The following is a 23867-nucleotide window of genomic DNA, read 5'->3' on the forward strand; positions in this document are numbered from 1 at the left end:
AGACAGAAATTAACTGTCCTCCTTCCCATTACCCGCGGGCTTCAAAATATTTCTCTCATTCACAGGAGTATTATTTGGGAAGTCACAACACCTGCCTATCAAGCAGAAGGTCCTGTGTTTGATCGAGCAGCAGTGGCGTAGGTTAAGAGCTCGTGTATCTAATCTGGAGGAACCGGGTTTGATTCCCAGCTCTGCCGCCTGAGCTGTGGAGGCTTATCTGGGGAATTCAGATTAGCCTGTACACTCCCACAAACGCCAGCTGGGTGACCTTGGGCTAGTCACAGCTTCTCGGAGCTCTCTCAGCCACACCCACTTCACAGGGTGTTTGTTGTGAGGGGGGAAGGGCAAGGAGATTGTCAGCCCCTTTGAGTCTCCTGCAGGAGAGAAAGGGGGGATATAAATCCAAACTCTTCTTCTTCTTCTAATGGCAGGAACCAAATTGCTCCTACCGCTAATGGGACGTCCCGGGGGCCTGGGCCGCGGGGAGATGCTGTGGGTTTCCCCCTCCGCTCCACCGATCACAGGCCGGCCAAATATCGCTTCCAGTTCCTTGGCATCAGGCGGGGGGATGGGATATCGTCCGATCGACAGCTCCACCAGGGAGAGGCCCATGCTCCAGATGTCCGACTGGACTGAATAGTGAGTGCCTTGTAAGCGTTCAGGCTGCAAGGGAGGAGACACAAGACACAAGTTCATTCAATCTCACAGAACACATCTGACGACAAAGTGAACCGGCTGCTTGGAATGTGTTGATGCACAAGAAATTCACAGCCCTTCAGCTGACAAAAGACTTCCCTGCTCTACGAGTTGGATACAAACAACCAGGGAAGAGTGACAATTATGGGCTAGCAGAGTTTACCACTTGCAAAGTGGCAGCAGAAAAGAAGAAGAGACTCTCACACTGTTAAGGACCAATAACTAAAACTAGGTATCGAAAAGTCCCTTGTGGCTCGAGACTAGAGAAGCAAGCTCCTAATCCTGTGGTGGCGAACCTTTGGCACTCCAGATGTTATGGACTACAATTCCCATCAGCCCCTTCCAGCGTGGCCAATGGGAATTGTAGTCCATAACATCTGGAGTGCCAAAGGTTCGCCATCACTGTCCTAATCATTGAAACTCTCCTGCAATGTAACCCACAAATGCAAACCATTCTGAAAAAAAGTTAGAGTATGAACCCTATCAAAACACCTTCCCCACCCTCCAAGCTAGTGGGTAAAGACATACTGGAAGAGGAAAAGTTCACTCCCAAAATACAGAGTGGAAAAGCACATACGGACATATAGGATCGAGTGCCCACGAAGGAATTTGCCATGGAGTCGATGAGCTGACCGCTGACTCCAAAATCACAGAGTTTAATTTCTCCTCGAGAATTCACCAAGATGTTAGATGGTTTTACATCTGCAAGTGGATTCAAAACAAACAAACAAAAAACAAAACATGAAGGAAAAGAAAATGTCATGGCACTCAAACAAGAAATTCAAGCATCCCAATGAGGACTCTACATATTCCAAGTATCCATCGAGCTCTGGAGCTGAATGCAGGAATTAGCTGACAGCCCAAATCTTTGATACTTTATCTCACATATCTGGACTCAGTGGACAAAGTTCCTAGTCTACAGGGACAAAGAAGAACACTCAAGGGATGCCTCTGATGAAGTCTCAGAAGCACAGAGGACCTCCAAACCCTTCCCAGGTTGCACTGAGGTTACAGCTGAGGTACAACACCTGCTTTGCATCAGAAAGGTTCCGATTTCTATCTCTGGTACCCGTCATGATAGGACTTCAGGTAACAGATCTGGAAAAGACTTCTGCCCGAAGACTTTGGAAAGCTTTTGCTACTCAGAGCTAATAAAATTCTGGGCCAGATTGGCCAATAGTCTGTCTGTGCTTCACCGGGTCCAACATAAGAACATAAGAACTAGCCTGCTGGATCAGACCAGAGTCCATCTAGTCCAGCTCTCTGCTACTCGCAGTGGCCCACCAGGTGCCTTTGGGAGCTCACAGGCAGGAGGTGAAAGCAAGGGCCTTCTGCTGCTGCTGCTCTTGAGCACCTGGTCTTGAGCATTTGCAACCTCAGATCAAGGAGGATCAAGATTGGGAGCCAGAGATCGACTTCTCCTCCATAAATCTGTCCAAGCCCCTTTTAAAGCTATCCAGGTTAGTGGCCATCACCACCTCCTGTGGCAGCATATTCCAAACACCAATCACACGTTGTGTGAAGAAGTGTTTCCTTTTATTAGTCCTAATTCCCCCCCCCCCCCCCCCAATTGAGATAGACACCTTACAGAAGTGAGGGTGGTTTCCGGGTTGGCCAGTCCCTGGAGGAAAGAAACTCTCCCCTCCCCATTTAAGCACCACCTTTTCTGATGACAGAGAGGCAGGACATAAATGATGCAACAGAAGGGAAGGCGCCACAGTGTCAGACTCACTGTGTTTGCTTATCGAAACATTTTATATCCTGCTTTTCCTTTCAGCCCACATGTTACAGGTAAAACACCACAACTAAGAACAACAGATGAAAGCACCTTCTCCTTTATGCCCCCAGGTGCCATCAGAGGCCTTTTTTTAAAAATGAGAATTTTATTCATTTTACACATCTAAAAAGAACACACATGGAAAGATAAAGAAAAGATCCTGATCTAGTCCCCCCTTCCCCCATAATAATACTAAATCAAAAGGAAAAAAAACCCCACCTACATATAAATATGGTGACTTCCAGCTACCTCACTAAGGATCCAAGCATAAATCTTACTCCATGCTTATACCATATATACTCGCATATAAGTTGAATCTTTCGGCACGTTTTAGCTGGATATGCCAGGGACTGAATCGCAGAGAAAACAGATGCTCAGCCAATGAGTCACAGCACCTTTCCCAAGTCAGTAATGGGCTATATCAGGGGTCTGCAACCTGCGGCTCTCCAGATGTTCGTGGACTGCAAATCCCATCAGCCCCTGCCAGAATGGCCCCTGGGCTATATGAACCGGCCTGTATAAGGCAGGCTTAAATTTTCCGCTCTTGTCTGCAGAAACAAACTCCCCACTGCACGCTTTCAAATCTCACCCAGTAAAACAAAAGGGGACCCCTGTTAATAGAAGCTCCCTCTGTGCACAGGGTTCCTGGGCAGGAGGACAAAATTCCTCCCAGGTTCTGGCATTATTGTACTTCTATGACAGTGGTTCTCAACCTGGGGGTCGGGACCCCTTTGGGGGTAGAACGACCCTTTCAAAGGGGTCGCCTAAGACTCTCTGCATCAGTGTTCTCCATCTGTAAAATGGATAAATGTTAGGGTTGGGGGTCACCACAACATGAGGAACTGTATTAAAGGGTTGCGGCATTAGGAAGGTTGAGAACCACTGTTCTATTGATCACTCCAAGCCCTGAGGATATGGAGGGAACTCAGAGCATGCTAACATTGCCCCCTCCCCCTGCAAAGTATAGCTGTGCTCACCTTTCCTCTGTGATGCTACTGGTTGGGAACAGCAGGGTAGGGGGAGAAACGCTGAGCAGAATTCTGGCTGAGATGAGCACAGCAGGGTTGAGTAAACAGATGCAAAGCAACTTCCTAATTTTATTTTTGCTGACATGTTCTGGATTCCCTACAAACAGAACAGAAGCCCAGCTCCCTTACCTCTGTGCATGATCTGGTGTTTCTCTCGCAAGTAAGCCAATCCACGGAGAACCTGCAGATGGGAAGACCAGAGATGGGGTGGGGATGAGGAGGAAAAGAAGTCAGGGGAAGACTGGGGCTAGGAAAGCTGCAGGGGTAGAACTGCCTGGAATGACTCAGGTTCTGAAGGATATAGACCTTTTGAGCAACACAAGCTGCCCTATGTGTTGGCTGATAAGACACAGCAACAAACTGAGGGCAGCCTTTCCAGCTTCTTCTCTGCAGCCCTACGGGTTTCCTCCCACCATACTAGCTGGGCCAGCCCCAATTCTACTTCTATCTTCTTCCCATAAGGAATGTGAAATGGCCTTGAGGCGGCCCAGATGCTTTTTCCCGGGGACGGTTTTGCCTCTGCTGTCTAGGACGGTCCGGCGTGTTGCGAGAACGGAAGGCTGTGGCGCTCAGGGCTACAGTGGATTCTGGCTTGCATCTCTGTGAAAGACTCTCCTCTGTGTGAGATCCTGGGGAGCCACTGCCAGGGAAGCTAAATGGACCAATGGCAAGGCCGCTTCGTAACTTTCAATGGACCCTTCATACCCGCCCCCCTCCCTGAAAGACATTCTGAATTAGAGCCTCTAACTCTCCTTGCCTATTAGAAAAGGGGATAGATCAGACACGGGGTTGTACTGTCCATTCTGTTCAGCTAATGCAGGGGTCTGCAACCTGTGGCTCTCCAGATGTTCATGGACTACAATTCCTATGCTGGCAGGGGCTGATGGGAATTGTAGTCCATGAACATCTGGAGAGCCACAGGTTGCAGACCCCTGAGCTAATGGGAGCGCCTTCCTCGGAGGCAACACAAGAGGGATTTTCTTCTGGCCCCTTGCATCAGGGCAAATCACCGCCATCAGCTGAGAAGAGTAGCAGGATACAGCCCATTAAATGTTTGTGCATTTACTTCAGACTTGGGAATACTGTTCCCCCCCCCCCCCCACATGAAAATCACCTTCAAGGTAACTGTGTATGCAACGTTACCTGAAAGGCTGTAATGTAACCAGCAACTCAATTAAGTTAAGGGGTGTTAATGGAACCAAAGGGTCCTTTGAAGTATTCAACATGCCTGCTATTTCCGAGAAGCCCCTTTAGCATGGGAAGGGGTTCTGTATACCAACGCAAGGCACTAGTTTTCCCACCAACGAGAGAACTGTGGTCTGTACTGCAGGTGTAAACGCAGCTCCCAGACTAGTACCTCCAACACCTGGGAGAAGCTGGTGGGATGTCAAATGAGGCAGAAGCAACAGGCAACTCGGTCTGAAAAAATTCACTGAGGTGTGTCTACGTTCTTTTTGGCAGACCTGGCCTCAATCTTCCCAAAGCAGAACTAAACAAAAAAAAATTTAGTACAACGGAAAAACAGAAGCATACTCACTGCTATACTGACTTTCCCCAAGATCTCCTCCGGAATTCTTTTGGCTTCTTTCAAAACTTGATCTAAAGAGCCGCCATCCTGAATTTGGAAGGGGGGGAAAAAGACTGACTGACTGATATAGACACAGAGAGTTTTCCGTTTGCTTCACAGAGCTCACTTCTCTGGCTGACATGCTTGCAACTGACCACTCTTTGCTCGTTTCCTGAAAGTTAGGAAAAGGGAAGGAGGCACACACGCACGCACCATTACAAGCCTGCTTCTGATTTGGCTGGCCCGCTTTCCCTCCAATTGCGCAGCCCAGGTGAGGACAAACTGGCCTGTGGCAGACAGCCCAGCAAGGTCACTGTGGCACATCATGCTATGGAAACCAATGGCTACTAGTCAAAGTGGCAATGCAGACATCCCAGTTCTGAGGCAGGGAATCTCTGAACAGCAGCTGCTGGGAAGACCAGCAAGGGAAACAGGGGGAGAGGTGGCCTCGGTTCTAATGCAGGAGGCCTTCTCCTTTGCACACAACTGCTTGAGGATCAGCACACGGGGTCTTGGCCGCCGGTTTAGAAGAACTAGATGTTCTCCACATGTGTGAAGTTATTTCATTTGTTTAGTTGTTGTTCCGGGGAGGGGGGGGGGGGTTTGAGCTCATTATTTTAAAGCTCTCTTTTTCATTCTATTACCCCTCAGGCCAATCTGAAATGGTAATGGAAAGTTTCATTTTTTAAAAGAAAAAATAAAGAAATATTAAAATGCATTTTAATAACATCTGGTGCTTTCGCACGTAAAGGCATTTTCAATCCACCTTCAGGGCAGCCTGCAACTGGACTGTGTGAAATGGCAAAATCCTCTTGGAAATCATCACTGAAGTACATAGGAAGTTGGCTGAAAGTGCATCATTCAGCATACGTGAAAGGCCTGCTGTGGGCTGCATCAGGGAGTGCCGTTAAAAAGCTGGATACAAAACCAAGGGGGAAAATTTACAGGCTGAGCTTAAGGCCAAGCAGTGATGTGAACAGGTTTCCCAGGAGAAAGTCCAATGCTCTGCCGACCTGTGCAGAATCACACACAGAATATATCAGTGATGGCGAACCTTTTTGAGACCGAGTGCCCAAATTGCAACCCAAAACCAACTTGTTTATCGCAAAGTGCCAACACGGCAATTGAACCTGAATACTGAGGTTTTAGTTTAGAAAAAATGGTTGGCTCTGAGGCGTGCGTTACTCGGGAGTAAGCTTGCTGGTAGAAGGTGGCTTTGCTTTGAAGCAACTGTGCAACTCTTCCAGTGGGTGAATCACGACCCTAGGAGGGTTCACTCAGAAGCAAGCCCCATTGCCAGCAACCGAGCTTACTCCCAGGTAAAGGATTGCGCTTTAGTTCTTTGCATGAAAATCAGTGGGGTTTAACAGCGCTTAACAAGGTTACCTACACTGCTTCCCCAAAACTAGGTCTTAGGTTTAATGCTAATAATCGAGCCCAGCGGGCCAGGCCAGCCTAGATGTGTGTATGTGGGGGGGGAGGGCGATTTCCCCCCACATGATGAACTCTGTTTGTGTGTGCCCACAGAGAGGGCTCTGAGTGCCACCTCTGGCACCCGTGCCATAGGTTCGCCATCACTGGAATATATACTCGTTTCGACCTTTTGATGCCGGCATCATTTTCTCCCATTTGCTGAAGGAGGATTACTAGCCTTAGACATAACTGCTAAGGATTGGAATGCGTGGTGACAATGCACTTCCCATCAATGGGCATGTTGGACTTAAATCCTGTGTGCCCGTTGGTGGGAAGCCAGTAAGCAACTCACATTCTAAGAAGTCCCCTGCACGCCTTGCCCAACCCAGGAGTAAGCAATGCCCGGAGCCCCCCATCCCGCCGCAAGGACCAAGCTGGCCCTGAAGGGAATCGAAAGCAAGCTGCCATGCTGAGCAGGGCCTGGGAGAAGACCCCTTCCCCCACCTCCCACCCCCTCAACAACCAAGCCAGGACCTGCAGGGCATCTGTGGGAAGCCGCCGATGCTGCACAAGGCCAGCGAGAGGTCCTTCATCAGTGCTGGGCAGAACCCAGAAGAATCCCCACATTCACCCTCTCGCTGTCTACCAGTTCCCCATGGACTGCTAATAGCCCAACAGGAACCTCCTGCCCCTGGCCCCCCCCCACCCCATGAAGATTGGTTGGGCCCTGTGAGGCACCCAGCGTAAGCCGCCAATGCCCCACAGGGCCCAGCTGCCCCCCCCCCCCCCCCACACCAACCTCAAACAAAAAGTGGGCCCGGCCACTCTCTTCCCACCCCAAAAGCTGAGTCATGCTTGCCGGACCAGGCAGCACCATCCCCATTTCTCCACCGCCCTTCCCTTCCCTGCCCCAAAGACCAAGGCAAAGACTTACCCATCAACAGAAACGAAAGTTAAGTTGGGGGTGGGAGAAGCGGCCAGGGGAGGGGAGTGGGAGAAGGCAGGCAGGCAGGCCTGCCACTGGCCAGCTCAGTTCGCCACCCGCACTCCCCCATGCCCTATCTAGAACCCATTTTATTTTAATTTAAAATGGGCTTTTCTGCTGGTACTTGATAATTACAGGCAAGAGGTTTTCCACTGATTCAGTTTTTTTTTTCTCAGTTGCAGACTGGGCCTTGCTTAAGCAACACAATTTAACAAGTCACCAGATGGCAGCATCTCTCCTACGATGCTAGTGGCGGGGAGAGGGGGGAGAGGCAGGCTCAAACAGAATTCCAAAAGCAAGTGGCAGCGGTATTAAAAGAGAAGAGACATTCCCTTCCCTGCCCGTTCCTGCGCTTACATATACAACAGGCTTGTCTGGAAGAGAAATCTGTTCATGGACTAATCTGTAACGGATCCTCTTGGCTGGAACCAAAAGTTCTGCCACCTCCAACTTAACCCTCAGTTCCAAAACCCCAATCTTGCTGCCCCCCCTTCAGACTAATGGTGATCAGGCAGAACTTCTCTGCAGCGATGCCCTATCTGTAGAATATCCTCCCCACAGACAATGATTTGATGTCTAGCAAACCCTGCATTGTTCTCTTGTGCTTCTATCTAGTGTACTGGTATCCCGAACTTACTCCAAGGAACTCAAGACATACACAGTTCTGCCTTCCCTAGTCACAACATCCCTGTGAGGTTGATGAGGCTGAGAAAGAGTGACTAAACCAAGGTGACCAAACAAACTTCACGGCACAGCAGAGATCTCAATCCGGATCTATCAGATTCTAATCCATCACTTTAAGCACTATAGTGACTGGGTTCTGCTCTAGCCATTTCAGTTTTGCAGCATCTCACATTTTCATCACACTGCAATACTGCCCTTCTTTTCCCCGAATAACAGATGTAAGGGACTTTGGTACTGTTTTGTCAAAATGGGAAGGCAGGATGTAAATGTTCTGGAAACCTGTATGCAAGCCCCTTCAGCTTTCAGGCAGAAATGTTCCGTCCGTGTCCCCGTGAGCAGGCGAATTCACCCTCAGGGGGCAAGCAGACAAAACCTCAAAAACCCACAGTCATCTTTCCAGCTGCTTAAAAAAACCTGACGCTGGGGCACACCGACTTGGATCAGGAGTCAAAACTGTGGGTGGGAGGAGAGGGGCTTTTTAAAATCCTTTGCCTGTGCCCACCTGATAGATGCTCTGCACCAGTCAATGGCAAGTTTTACCAACTGGTGTCAATCCCTCCAGCTACTGTTAACTCTAGAAAGGTGTGAGTGGGGGGCAGGGAGGCACCCCACAATACTCATGTGGCTAATATGAGAGCTGGGGGAACAACAGACTCCTAAAGCTCAGTCCTTACCAAACAAATTCTAGTTCATAAGTATATTGAGGCCTGAGAAACGGACGATACAACGGTAGGAGTGCAAGTACGAGGAAAACAATTCCTTATTTTCTCCCCATTTGAGGAATGGTATGTTGGTGTGAAGAAGGGGCTGGGACTAAGGCCTATCACAACATGGGACACCCATTCCAGGGGGCAGGTGCTTAAAGAGCCATTTAGTACAGTAGCATCTAAGATGCATTGTGCCATACTCTCAGTCATGTAGCCAAGCCCAAGAACAAGTATATAAACAGGTTATGTGCAGGTGTGACAAAGATGTAGTCAGAAGGGTAACTGGTAAGCATTCCAGGATATGGAGTGACATGTTAGAGAACTGTAAGGAAAGAAAAGAGGTGGCATGTTGGAATAACAAGAAAACAAGAGTTTACTGGTGCTAACATGATGTTATTCCAACATAAGCTTTCATGGACTAGGCACAGAGCCGTAGCAAGGGGGAAAAGCACCTGCTGCACTGGTGGGTCCTCCGCCCCCACCCCAGAACGCTCCCGTCACACCCCCACAGGGGCACACCCCTGGTGCGTCGCGCACCCCCCTTTCCCCCTTGGATCTACGTCTCTGACTAGGCATTTTTCTGAGCTCTGTGTAAGCCTTAAAAACATTTTAAAAGACCCTTCGATCAAAACCTAGGATTGAAAGTATTTTAAAAGATGAGCAGGGCCCAAGATACCAAGGAAGTGTGTTGGGGAAAGGAACTGTAAGAGTTGGTAACATGAGAGCCCGAAAGGAACAAGGAAAGCAAGTGGGTGAAGAAGTCGAGGACAAGATGGCAGGCAGCATGAGAGAGGAAGTGTCTAGAGAGGAGGGAGGCATCAGCGAGTCAGCGCAGAGGACACGGCACTTGAATGAATCACTCAAGATTTGCAAATGTGCCGTGCCCCAGGCATGCAGATTATGTACAGTCAGTCAAGCTTGGCACAGCATTCCCAACGAATACTCTCAGCCAAATTATCCGTCCCATCTTGAAAGGGGGAAAAGGTGGGGGACAGGAACCCAGTCCTCACCATGTGCTCCATGCAGATGCTGATCTCCCCATCGCTGTAGAAAGCGCCATAGAAACCCACAATGTATGGGGAGTTGCACTCATGAAGCACCTGCAGCTCACGGATGATCTGGTTTCGGATGGCAGGTTTGATCTCCAAGTGAATCAGCTGCAAAAAAAAAAGGGAAGGGAAGGGACACAAGAACATCAAGGTGAAAGCCAGTGGAGTACTCCTCAGCAACACTCGTTTACAGCTGCCGAAGAAGAGCTATTAGCGGAAACAAAACCACAGGATAGCTACACAGTTTCAGTGTGGTCACGAGAGAATGACAACCGGGAAGAAAACCTGGTTAAACCTGCTCAGCTTTGCTCTGTGCTTTTGTACCAATGGCAGGAGACACTCGAAAGGCTGCTGATCTGGCAGCTTTATTTGAAACTGCCAGACGCCACCAACTTTTCCACACTTCTTTTGTCCTTTTGCTATAATGCTGCTGTACTGTTAAGATGTTTCTTGTTTCATGTGTGTGGCTGAATCTTCAGAGTTCGTACTATTATACATGTAATATGAAGTGTGTACACAAGTGGATCGGGGGAATAATCACCTACACACTCCGAAAGCCATCAGACGCTGGTAATTTCCAACCAAGTGAATGCAAAAGAAGAGAGCCTTAAGACTGGCAAAATAAACTCTTGGGCTCTCTAGCTCTTGTATTATAGTTGAAGGAAATACAGTGTTGAAATAGGTTGTATGTCCCTGCGGGTTACCCTTGCAACTTAGAACTTGACTAGGGTAGAGACACAACGTCATGTCCTGGGCTATGGCATCTGCCCAAGAAACTCTCATATTCCTCCCTAGCCTTAATGAGTTCTCGGCAGAGGTGTCCTGTTGCCTCCCATTCACTGGACATTTGCAAGGCTGAGCTGGGCAAGGCAACGAGCTGCTCGAAGGGGAGGCCTCAGAATGCTGTTCACTGGAGAGCTCTCCAAGAGAAGTCCAAGACCTGACACCTGATAAGCACAGGTTGGATGCTAGATGCAAATCAGGACAAGCCACCTGAGACCCATCCCTACCCTCTCTTCCCAATGGAAAGGCCCAGCTCACCACCTCTGGTCTCCCTATTTTCAAAAGCAGACAAGAGAAACAAACAAACAAACAGGCAGGATGGCATCCCTGCTCTCTCCTTCTTTCTTTCAACTGCCATCAGCTATAGAAGCAAGACTGAAAGAACAGGATAGCCAGGAGAATTTTAAGCATGCAGCATAACACTTGGGTCCCAGGCAATCACAAGGTATTGTCAAAGGCTTTCACGGCCGGAATCACTTGGGTGCTGTGTGGTTTCCGGGCTGTATGGCCGTGTTCTAGCAGCATTCTCTTCTGACGTTTCGCCTGCATCTGTGGCTGGCATCTTCAGAGGATCTGATAGAGGATCTGAAGATGCCAGCCACAGATGCAAGCGAAACGTCAGGAGAGAATGCTGCTAGAACATGGCCATACAGCCTGGAAACCACACAGCACCCCAATCACAAGGTATAATTTCTATCTCAGGGTCTAGGCAGTCTGTGTGGCCTTTTGCACACATTTGGTCTCTTTGGGACAAGTGTACAGAACCGCTGAGTCAGATTCTTCATTGCACGTGTATTCCCCCCTCTCCAGAACTCACCACGCCACAGATCAGAAAAGCCCTGCGATTTCTGAGAACGGGCAAAGTGCATTTTTTTTTACCCTGCATGTGCAGGGAAAGAGAAGCAGAGCAGGAGGGTGTCTTGCTTTACTTGGTTTTTCTGCTCCACCTCACCTTTCCCCACCCACATAGGAGCAGTTCCACCAGACCTTCCAGGGGATCAATGGGGCTCCATTTTGTTTTTTTTAATTTGGGTACTTCTGATTCTACGAGCGATAGATCATAGAAACAGAGTCTAAAAAACTGCAATCAGGCAGCAAACAACCTCCCAACCTGGAAACAGAAGCATGGGGCAGGCAAACTGGCAGCTAGGCTTGGGAGAAGCAGAGGGGTGCCTCCTTGCGTGTAAACAAGGAAATGCAGGCAGACCCCACTGCAAAGGACACAGTTGCGCTGCAAATCACAAGTGCACAAAAGGCCTATGCTTAGTCACTAGGTCCCATTGAGGGTCCTGTTACCTTCGTTAGTTCTACAGAACAGCAAACTGCAGCAATCGTGACATTTCATATCACAGAACTGCAGTTCTAGGAAAAGCCTGCCCCTCCTTGCTAAGAAACAGAAGTAGTTATACAATTAAGGGGTATGGAGCAAAGCCTGAGCCACAGTCACAGAAATGTAAGCCTTTCTGGATGCAATCTTGATTTTAATGAACTGTACAGGAGGCAGAATGATGGCAATTAGAACAGTAGAAAACCACAAACAAAACAACAACATTAGGGCAATGGGAGATAACCTTCGTCTGCCCTACTGGGATGCTACCAGATTCCAGATCAGTCAAATCATGACAATCTGCCACCGAACAGCAGCAAGGCACCTGAAACTGATGGCATTTTTATCATGTGAGCATCTTTAAGTATTTGTTCCGGAGAGGCTTCTATAGGAAAACTCTTGGATCACAGCAAAACATGGCCACTCTCAAGGTACCACAGAACCCTGCCAAGAAATGACACAGGGTATTTGTGACTTTGCAGGTTTACTGTACTGGCTGCCTCACTGTTCAGCACCCCAGAGCCTTTGCTTCACTCATCAGGAGAACATTTTCCCTTTTCCCCCATCTCACCTTCCGTGCCATGATGAGCCCTGAGGGTTTGTGTTGCACTTTGGTGACCACCCCGCCGTTGCCGGCTCCCAGCTCCGAAATCCTCTCAAAGTCATCGTCTTTCAGCTCTCCAACTTTGGCTTTCTGAGTGAGAAAGGCTTCCAGTCGCTTCTTCTGTTGCTCATCCAGCTCCAGCTCTTCCAGTTTCTTCTGGAGGTCAACGAGATGTGCTCTGAAGAAAAGCAGGGGGAAGAACCATTGGGCTTGTGTGAGTCAGGGTTGATCTGGCCCCTTCTGGCTTCTACCAAAGCATTTTTGTTTTGTACAAGTATGGCTTTTAACTGCCCCTGCTGTTCCTAGGACCTGGAAGGATCCTTGAGCCTGGCGTGAGAAACAGGCAGCTGATGTCTAATGGCATTCTTATCAGAGGACAACAAGAAGAGATGAGTAAATCTACCGACACCTCTGAGAACAGAAGTTACACACTTTGTCCTTACAGTCCCATGAAGGACCAAATTGTGTAGCCAGGTGACACTTATTGCTCATTAAGATATACATAGGACCCAGCCTACCCTGCCAACAAACAGCTCCCAATCCCCTGGACTCCTGTTGCCTGGATCCTCTACTGAACTCCTGGTGTGCCTTAACCCAAAGTCCAGGGGAAAAATTCAGACACGCAATTAATTTCCTCCAGAAATCAGCCCCAATTCACCCTATTGATAACGCGCACACACACAGCTCTCAAACTAGCTCCGAACTAATTAATGGACACACGCTGCCCCAGGAAAAACAATGGGGGAGACATTTTTTTGCCTGACAATCCCTCCCCGCAATTTCCCCCAGCAGAAATATGGACAAATTGAGGATCACTGAAAAAGCCTCCTATGAAACATGTTCTCTTTTAGTATGACCTAAATCCTTTGATAAATATAACGTTCCTCACTCAACTTAAACAGGATGAAAAAGTTTGAAGGCTCTTTTGGGGTACACTGCAAAAGTTTGAGCATTTTGGCGTACACTGCAAAAAGCGATTTTATTTCCCTTTTGTAATGAGAGGAACGAAGGAAAAGGGATCACTCATTGTTTAATTCATGCACATATAACATTTTCAAGATTTTATTCTGAATATAAGTAACTTTGTCAACAATAAGATACAATGTGTGTGATAACTCACAAAAATCCGCTGTTTTCAATTTTATAGAGTTCAATAACCAAATATGGCGGCAGTTCTACCTACCTACCAGTTTATGTCCAAATAATAATATACTCTTCTGTTTGGTGCATAGTTTGTTTACTATCTTCAACATTTTTCCCACCTCAGATGACAAAAATGTGCCAATGCATGTCATGGAACAGCAGACTGCAATTCTCAAGTACCAGGAATTTGACTTGTATTTTTTTGTAATTTTCTGGCACATTTATACTTTTTGAATTCCATAAATGTGACAAATAATATAACTGTATATGCTAAGTTATAAATGATGTACAGTATGTTGCTAAATCGCTAAACCTACCTTAGGTTTGGGAATGTTAGTATTGCATATATTTTATTTTATTTTTATTTTATTTATTATTCCACTTTTATACCGCACAGAGAAAAGTGAGAAACAGACTTTTCTCTGTGATACACCCCTGCAGATGCCAGCCACAGATGCAGGCGAAACATTAGGAACAAAATCCACCAGACCACAGCCACACAGCCCGGAAAACCCTCCAGAACCAGTTGAATCTGGCCGTGAAAGCCTTTGACAATACAAAGAAGAGGAGATGGACTGTAAATTCCAAGCCATAGCCAAGGATCCATGTTTCCCACTCTTTCTGCTCTTCCCTGTGCACCCTCCAGATTCCTTGTGGGTTCATATTCATACACTGTTCTCCCCACTGTGTAATCCTAGACCTACTGAACCATAAATTGGATGTCTTATGATGCATGAATGGAATTTGCCTTGAATAACAGGGAGAAAGATGAGCTATAAATTAAAGGCCTTCCTATGTAACACTCGGTTTCACCACCTCCCCATCACCCTTGAGCTGTTAGCTTCCTTCTCTTTCCCATACCCACCCCTCACTAAAGCCCACCCACTCTTTCCAAGGCTCCCACACCACCACCCCGGTCTTATAAATCTCCCCAAAACGCCTCTGTGGTCTATAATGTGTTCTGGCTGTGCAATACATTCCCCCCTCCTCTGACATCTATCCTGCTTCATTAACAGCTGCCTCCCAATCTTAGCTGTTCTGTTCCTCAAAAGAACATGTTGTCATGCATACCCTCCCCCCAAGCTGTCAGCTTCCTGTGTCCCTCCCCCAAACCCACAAATACATGGCATCCTTCAGAGGTTGCTCTGCTCTCAAGAGAAGTCCTCTATCTCTCCTTTACTTCTAACTCAATATTCATTTGCTGGTAAACTATCCAGGTTTCCCCCTCCTCTTCGACGTGTGGATTTTAACTAATCCGCTATCCACAGTAAAGGTCCTGTTGCATTGGCCTTCCCTCTCCAAATCGGTCCAGCAGCAATCAATACCCCCCTCAACCTGCACTGCCGATACTGACCGCAGCCACATTTTACTGCAGTGATGGCAAACCTTTTTGAGACCGAGTGCCCAAATTGCAACCCAAAACCCACTTATTTATCGCAAAGTGCCAACACGGCAATTTAACCTGAATACTGAGGTTTTAGTTTAGAAAAAAACAGTTGGCTCCAAGGCGTGCGTTACTCAGGAGTAAGCTTGGTGGTAGTCACTGGCTTTGCTTTGAAGCAACCGTGCAACTCTTCCAACGGGTGAATCACGACCCTAGGAGGGTTTACTCAGAAGCAAGCCCCATGCCAGCAACCGAGTTTACTCTCAGATAAAGGATCGCGTTTTAGTTCTTTGCATGAAAATCAGTTTAACAGCGCTTAACAGGGTGACCTACACTTCTTCCCCGAAACTAGGTCTTAGGTTTAATGCTAATAATCGAGCCCAGCGAACCAGGCCAGCCTAGATGGGAGGGGACGATATCCCCCCACATTACGAACTCTGTTTGCGCGTGCCCACAGAGAGGGCTCTGAGTGCCACCTCTGGCACCTGTGCCATAGGTTCGCCACCACTGTTTTACTGCATATGGCCACAGGCCGTTACAATCCCTGACAACTATATAAAACAAGATACAAAGTTAAAAAAAATCAAATATGGATATAATTGTAACTCAAAAACATACAATATCACATGCTAAGAAATTAAAATCGAGCTAATCCAACTATCTTACTAGAGAAACTACATGTTTAAGCCTTGCTTACTTTCAGCATATTTAGCCCATATCTTTTTAGCAGCTACAGCAAAACGTGCGACACTGTTTAGGAAGTCAGCAGATTCGTATCGGATAGGAGTTTTGCTGTTTCACATCTGTTAGACTCCCATTGTCCAAGAACCACTTATTTAAAAATTGAACCCTTGGTTCTGCATATAATGGACAGAAAAAAATGTAGCGCGTTACATCCTCAGGGACATATTCTCCATAAATACAGTATTGCAATTGTGCAGGTATTTGTTGATAGCGACCAGTTAAATAAGCTGTATGCATGGTACTGACCACAGTAAAATACACCTGTAATACTCATTCTTTATAAAAAATAACTGGGAAATCATTAGAACATATTGCTGTACCTTTTTCTGTTGCTCCATTTCCTCCACCTGTTTCCATATACCCATTCTCCCTTTCAGTCTACAGATGCAAGTCGATATTCTACATCCCTCCAATTCATCCCTTACTTTTCCTCATTTCCATAACACTGAATACCACTCAATTAGTGATACCTTTGATAATAATTACGGGAATATAATGGTGAAAATGCTGATTAGGTGGATGGCATAAATATGTTCAAAATAAAAAAAGTAAATTTCATTCCGATGGGAATACCGGTACAGCTTTTCTTTAAACACCCTTCATTCTTCTTCAGATACACACACGTATATACACACACTCACATGCACACACTTCCTTTAAAAGTCTCATATAATCCATCCCCACCCTGCATCTCCCTCCCGCCATAGATTCATCTCCCCCTTTGAAAAGTTTAATGCCTTCTTCACCTGCCTTCATTTAAGCAGGAGATTCTTTACTTCCACGGTTTTCCTTCACTCTATAATTTTCAAACCCCAAATGTTTTATTTACAGCAGCCGCCATAAGAACATAAGAACAAGCCAGCTGGATCAGACCAAAGTCCATCTAGTCCAGCTCTCTACTACTCGCAGTGGCCCCCCAGGTGCCTTTGGGAGCTCACATGTAGGATGTGAAAGCAATGGCCTTCTGCGGCTGTTGCTCCCAATCACCTGGTCTGTTAAGGCATTTGCAATCTCAGATCAAAGAGGATCAAGATTGGTAGCCATAAATCGACTTCTCCTCCATAAATCTGTCCAAGCCCCTTTTAAAGCTATCCAGGTGAGTGGCCATCACCACCTCCTGTGGCAGCATATTCCAAACACCAATCACATGTTGCGTGAAGAAGTGTTTCCTTTTATTAGTCCTAATTCTTCCCCCCAGCATTTTCAATGAATGCCCCCTGGTTCTAGTATTGTGAGAAAGAGAGAAAAATTTCTCTCTGTCAACATTTTCTACCCCATGCATAATTTTGTAGACTTCAATCATATCCCCCCTCAGCCGCCTCCTCTCCAAACTAAAGAGTCCCAAACGCTGCAGCCTCTCCTCATAAGGAAGGTGCTCCAGTCCCTCAATCATCCTCGTTGCCCTTCTCTGCACTTTTTCTATCTCTTTAATATCCTTTTTGAGATGCGGCGACCAGAACTGGACACAGTACTCCAAGTGCGGTCACACCACTGCTTTATATAAGGGCATGACAATCTTTGCAGTTTTATTCTCAATTCCTTTTCTAATGATCCCCAGCATAGAGTTTGCCTTTTTCACAGCTGCCATGCATTGAGTTGACATTCCCATGGAACTATCAACTAAGACGCCTAAATCCCTTTCCTGGTCTGTGACTGATAGCACTGACCCCTGTAGCGTGTATGTGAAGTTTGGATTTTTTGCCCCTATGTGCATCACTTTACATTTTGCTACATTGAACTGCATTTGCCATTTCTGAACCCACTCACCTAATTTATCAAGGTCCGCTTGGAGCTCTTCGCAATCCTTTGTGGTTCTCACCACCCTACATAATTTGGTATCATCTGCAAACTTGGCCACCACGCTACCCACCCCTACTTCCAGGTCATTTATGAATAGGTTAAAGAGCACTGGTCCCAAAACGGATCCTTGGGGGACACCACTCTCGACATCTCTCCATTGTGAGAACTTCCCATTTACACCCACTCTTTGTTTCCTGTTTCTCAACCAGTTTTTAATCCATAAGAGGACTTCCCCTCTTATTCCTTCATTGCTGAGTTTTCTCAACAGTCTCTGGTGAGGAACTTTGTCAAAAGCCTTTTGGAAATCCAAGTAGACAATGTCCACCGGTTCACCCCTGTCCACATGCCTGTTTACACCCTCAAAGAACTCTAGTAAGTTTGTAAGACAGGATTTGCCTCTGCAAAAGCCATGCTGACTCTTTCTCAGCAGGTCTTGCTTTTCTACATGTTTTATAATTTTATCTTTAATGATAGATTCTACTAATTTACCAGGAACAGATGTCAAACTGACTGGCCTGTAATTTCCCGGGTCCCCCCTAGATCCTTTCTTAAAGATTGGTGTGACATTGGCCATCTTCCAGTCTTCAGGGATGGAGCCTGATTTCAGGGATAAGTTGCATATTATTGGGCGTCTCCATAGCAATGTGACAATCTCAAGATCACCCATAATTCTGATAGGAATTATATTCATATCATCACTCCCAATAATTTTTAATTCCTGCAGAACCTCAGTGCAATGCACTAGGCGGGCTAGGAGGTATGATGGACAAATATTCTGCCCATGGAAGCTTGCTGGGTGACTTTCAACCTTGCCCACCTCATGGGGCTGTTATAATAAAACGGAGGAGAGAGCAACTTTGGCTCACCACTGAGAACAATGAAGTAAACATTTCAAAGGGAGAGATGGATCTATGTCTGGGATGGAGGGACAGAGATGTGTGGAGACTACAGCCCACTTCCCATGATGCAGGTTTCATGGCATACGAAGAATTCGGCTTAAGCTAAAAAAAAGAGAGATTATGCTGAAATAAAATGTTATTAGACTTCAAGGTGTCACAAGACTCCTCCCTATTTTTGCTTTAACAGACATACACATCTGAAATCTTATTTTGAAGTCTTATCAGGTGCTTTCCATGATAACATTAATACTAATAAAGGTCCCCTTTAAGCACTTCTTCCCTATTCAATGAGCAATGGCACACTGCCCCCCCCCCCCGCCACTCACTATTGGCAATATAAAGGACAACCCTGATATTATCAGTCAAACGGACGGCACATATTAATGATAACAATCACCAGTAACAAAGAATACATGGTCAATATCAACGTTATTAACATATGGACCAGCAACTGTATTATCGCTAATAATGTGAACACTGACATGCCACGTGAATAACCTACTAACATAATCACCATACGGATAAAATTAACCCCAATAATATGAATATCAATAAACGATAACTCCAAGCTAAAGAGCTTCTGAAGGTCACCACTCCAACCTGTTGATGTCACGTTCTTTCATTTATTTATTAATTATTGATTTCATATGCCGCCCTGTTTTAAACTTGTGTTTTATACCGTTTTAGCCTTGTCAGTACCCGATGTTTCACTGCTCAGCACTTGTATTTGTGAAGCTTTAATGACAATGCTTTTACCGTGTTTCCCCGAATATAAGACAGTGTCTTATATTAATTTTTGCTCCCAAAGATGCGCTATGTCTTATGTTCAGGGGATGTCTTATTTTTCCTGTGTTCTGTTCGTCGGGCATGCTTCCAAACAAAAAAACTTTGCTATGTCTTACTTTCGGGGGATGCCTTCTATTTCGCACTTCAGCAAAACCTCTACCATGTCTTATTTTTCAGGGATGTCTTATATTCGGGGAAACAGGGGTAATGACAATGAAGCTTTAATACACAATGAAGATTTCAGTGTAAAAATAAAGCAATACTAACAAAATGAACCCAGCTGATAAGAATATTAACAATGAACCCGAGTGATACATGCAGCCGATGAGCCACAGGAATAAAAGAAACCCCAAATGACACAAGTGTTAACAAGCATGAGCAAAATGAACCCGAATGACCCGAGCATCAATAAACGAGGCCCGTTCGGGTTTATCCCATCCAAGAGCTGAACAGCCTGACTGTTAATGACAACAGTCCAGCCAAACAACCCTAGGAGAGGCCCCGCTGCCCGAGGCCCCCGTCTGAGCGCGCCCTCTCCTCCTCCCGCCCGCCCGCCCGCCCGCCCGCCACTCACTCGGAGCCGTCGCCCTCTCCCCCGGCGGGGCCGGGTCCCTCGGCGATGGTGGGGGTGATGTTGAGGGCCGGCGGCACCAGCTTCCTTTTGGCCGGCATGGCGACGGCGACGGCGGCCTCTTCCTCCTCGGGCCTAGCGAGGGCCCCGCCTCAGCCACAGCAGCGTCGCCGCCCCCCTCGCAGTCATCGCGCGGCTGGGCGCGCTACGCCAGGCCGAGGCTGCGAGGCCTGCTCCGAGCGAGGCCCCGCGAGAGAGCGGAACGAGGGAGGGCGAAGGAGGGGGCGTGGCTCAAATACGCCCGCGCGCCGGGGCCCGCTCCGGCAGCCCGTGATTGGCTGTGGGGACGAGCGCTCCCGATTGGTCCAGACGAGGGGGAAGCGCGCGCCCGAGACGAGGACGGATGCATTCCATCCCTCTCCGCGACGGGAGCGCGCGCGCGCGCGCGAGGAAAAAGAGATCGCCCTTGATTGGCTGAGTGTCCGACGTTGCCGCGCAAGAGGAAGGGAGCGGAGAGTGCGCGCATGCGCGTACCCGGGAAACGACAGTTGTGAAAAAGGCGGGGGGAAAGGATAGGCGTCGGGGGCGGGGCTTCATTCTGTGGTGGAATCGGCTGAGGCGGAAGGAAAGCCTTTTCCCAGCGGGTGGGGTGGGGAAAGAGAGCTCCTGAGGATGTGCAGAGTGCCTTTTCAGCAGTTACATCACACCTGGGAGTTTCAGACTACGAAATGAGTGTCCAAGTCTGGCCCTCCAGAGGTTCGTAGACTACAGAGCCCATCAGCCCCTGCCAGCATGGCCAATTAAGCACTGATCCTAGTGCAGGGGTGTCCAAGTCTGGCCCTCCAAAGGGAATTGTAGTCCACAAACCTCTGGTGGGCCAGTCTTGGACACCCCTGCACTAGGATCAGTGCTTAATTGGCCATGCTGGCAGGGGCTGATGGGCTCTGTAGTCCATGAACCTCTGGAGGGCCAGACTTGGACACCCTGGACTGGGGTCAGACTCTTGGAACCTCATACTCAGAAAGTCTTGTGGTTTTTTTTAAAATTATTATTATTATTAGTTTTATATACCGCCCTCCCCCAAAGAGCTGAGGGCGGTGTACAGCATGGAAAATATAGACATATAAACAAATAGAGCATATAACAACATACAAATATAAATATATATGAACACGGCTCTATTAGCATTAAAATAACTAAAAACCCATTAAAATACAGCATTTCAATATATAATAACGAGCAAGGTGCTTGTTTATAAATAACACGCAACAACTAAACCCTCTTTGGAAGGGAACGGAAGGTCCCATCGATGTTATAGAGACCGTATGATCTAAGCAAAAGAGAAGGGGGGGTGCCAATCAGCGGCCAGCCTCTCCAAAGGCCCCGTGGAAGAACTCAGTGTGACAGGCCCTGCGGAACTTACCAAGATCCCGCAGGCCCGGACAGCTGGAGGGAGAGTGTTCCACCAGGCAGGGGCAGGGCAGTGAAGGCGCAAGGGCAGGCCTACATAGAGCGAGCTACAGTAGTCTAACCTGGAGGTGACCATTGCATGGATCACAATGGCTAGGTCCGCTGGGGAGAGGAAGGGGGCCAGCCGCGGGGCCTGACAAAGGTGGAAAAATGCAGCCCAGGTTACATGGGCCACCTGGGTCTCCATTGAAAGAGACAAATCCAGGTGGACCCCCAGGCTGCGAGCAGACGAGCTTATGTGACCCCCCACCCACACCGGCGGCTGAAAATCCCCCCTCCCCTGTGGCCCAGTCAAAGGATCTCCATCTTTGATGGATTCAATTTTAACCTGCTCTGCTGCAAGCAACCAGCAACCAAGCAATGCTGTAGAGCTGCAGGGGCAGCGACCGCTCTCCCCTCCATCAACAGAATGAGCTGAGTGTCATCAGCATACTGATGGCAGGTCAGCCCAAAGCTCCGCACCAACTGAGCAAGGGGTCGCATATAGATGTTAAATAACAGCAGGGAGAATAGTGCCCCCTGAGGCACACCGCAATGAAGCGGGCACTTCCAGGAGGCTTGGTCCCTGCATCACACTTGCTGACTCCCGTCTCAGAGAAACAGACAATCCACTGAAGGACAGTGCCCCGTACCCCAAAAAGATTGTGGCCGTGATAAGATCTAGCAATACCAGCAGCACCGATCCGCCTCGGTCGAGCTGAACACGGAGCGTATCTGTGACGGCGACAAGAACAGTCTCTGTCCCGTGCCCAGCACGGAAGCCCTGAAGCTGCTCCATCACCACTTGTTGGCCTCTAAATCCCTACTGGACTCGAAGCTTGCTCTTCTACACAACACCCGTTCTTTAATAAAAACGTTCTTTAGTAAAAATGTCACAAAAATTGAATTTCACACATTTCAAATGTTGACAGAGAGAAATTTTTCTCTCTTTCTCACAATACTAGAACCAGGGGGCATTCACTGAAAATGCTGGGGGGAAGAATTAGGACTAATAAAAGGAAACGCTTCTTCACGCAACGTGTGGTTGGTGTTTGGAATATGCTGCCACAGGAGGTGGTGATGGCCACTCACCTGGATAGCTTTTAAAGGGGCTTGGACAGATTGATGGAGGAGAAGTCGATCTATGGCTACCAATCTTGATCCTCTTTGACCTGAGATTGCAAATGCCTTAGCAGACCAGGTGCTCGGGAGCAGCAGCAGCAGAAGGCCATTGCTTTCACCTCCTGCCTGTGAGCTCCCAAAGGCACCTGGTGGGCCACTGCGAGTAGCAGAGAGCTGGACTAGATGGACTTTGGTCTGATCCAGCTGGCTTTTCTTATGTTCTTAATTAGGCCTTTGGCCGTGGATGAAGAGGCCCCTAATTGTGCCAAAAGGCAACCTGCAAATACTTTAAAAAAATGGCACAATCGCGGACTTTGTTTTACTTCCCAATACTCAATACCAATTGTCCAAGTATGGGATATCTGCTGTAGGCGCTAGATCACAAAGAATTTTTTGGGGGTGGGCGAGGAATGGCCCCTTTCCATGTTTCTCAACCACTCTCTCTCCCCACCCCATTGCTGCCATTTGGAAGCATAGCACCCGCTGTGCTGTTCCGTTCCTCTCTTCCTCCATTCGCCAGCCATCTGCCAAGCACATTGCACCCCATCCCCATGGCAGCCGAACACCTCTCGAACTGCAATCCTAGGCAGACTTACACCTCCCTAAACCCCCATAGATTTCAGTCGGTTTACATAGGTGTGACTGCTTAGGATTGCACTGTCAGTCACTTGAAATAGAAAGAACAAAGCGCGCGCGTGCAGGGGGGGGATCTTTCATGCTTGTCTCTCTTCTTGGCCAGCCTGTAAGAGACTGGACTTGATTCACAAATAGATTGGCTGCTCGTGCTTATGCATGTGTGCGAGAGAGGCAGCCACGCTACCGTTATGAAAACTTTGCACCTCTTGTGGGTTGAGTTCCTATCCCCATTTAACATGTATTTAATGATGTGTATTCAAAAGTAGTGGCTGCATAAGGCGCTTTGTATGAAGGCGCTTGATATTCCCTTTTGGAGTGTGCATCTCTAAAGCACTATGCATCCAATTTATTGTCAAAGGCCAAAACAGCCAGTATAATAATACACCCCACTGGTTTCTACTGGGGGAAATGGATGCACATTATATCCTGATCCACTCGGAGTCGTGCCTGTGCCACTTGCTTCTCTGTCTTCACTGCTGACCATCTGTTACCTTACCAAAGGTTTCCTGCCCCCGCAGATCCACCCCCTCACTCAAGTCTCCCCCCCCCACTTCCTTCCTTTTATTTAAGATCAACTCAGATTAGGAAAGAAGTATTAGAATGGGATAATCTATATATATAAAAATCTTATCAGTGCGTTTTTCTGCTGACAGGTAATCTCCCAAACTACTGGACCGATTGCTTTGACATTTTCACACAATGTCGCATTCGCG

General features: G+C 47.6%; 1 protein-coding gene across 1 annotated transcript in view; it reads right to left on the reverse strand.

Moving 5' to 3' along the window:
- Positions 1-20255, reverse strand: part of MAP2K2 (mitogen-activated protein kinase kinase 2) — a 30156-nt gene extending 9901 nt beyond the window's left edge. The window contains exons 1-7 of the mRNA XM_048496488.1: positions 19951-20255; positions 12588-12798; positions 9868-10014; positions 5039-5116; positions 3631-3682; positions 1274-1398; positions 450-663 (exon numbers count right to left, since the gene is read on the reverse strand). Coding sequence (XP_048352445.1) covers positions 450-663; positions 1274-1398; positions 3631-3682; positions 5039-5116; positions 9868-10014; positions 12588-12798; positions 19951-20048 — 925 coding nt within the window. The 5' untranslated portion in view covers positions 20049-20255. The remainder of the gene's footprint in view (positions 1-449; positions 664-1273; positions 1399-3630; positions 3683-5038; positions 5117-9867; positions 10015-12587; positions 12799-19950) is intronic.
- Between the last annotated feature and the right edge of the window lie 3612 nt (positions 20256-23867).

Source organism: Sphaerodactylus townsendi, linkage group LG05 (genome assembly GCF_021028975.2).
Source record: "Sphaerodactylus townsendi isolate TG3544 linkage group LG05, MPM_Stown_v2.3, whole genome shotgun sequence".
NCBI classification, from domain to species: domain Eukaryota; kingdom Metazoa; phylum Chordata; class Lepidosauria; order Squamata; family Sphaerodactylidae; genus Sphaerodactylus; species Sphaerodactylus townsendi.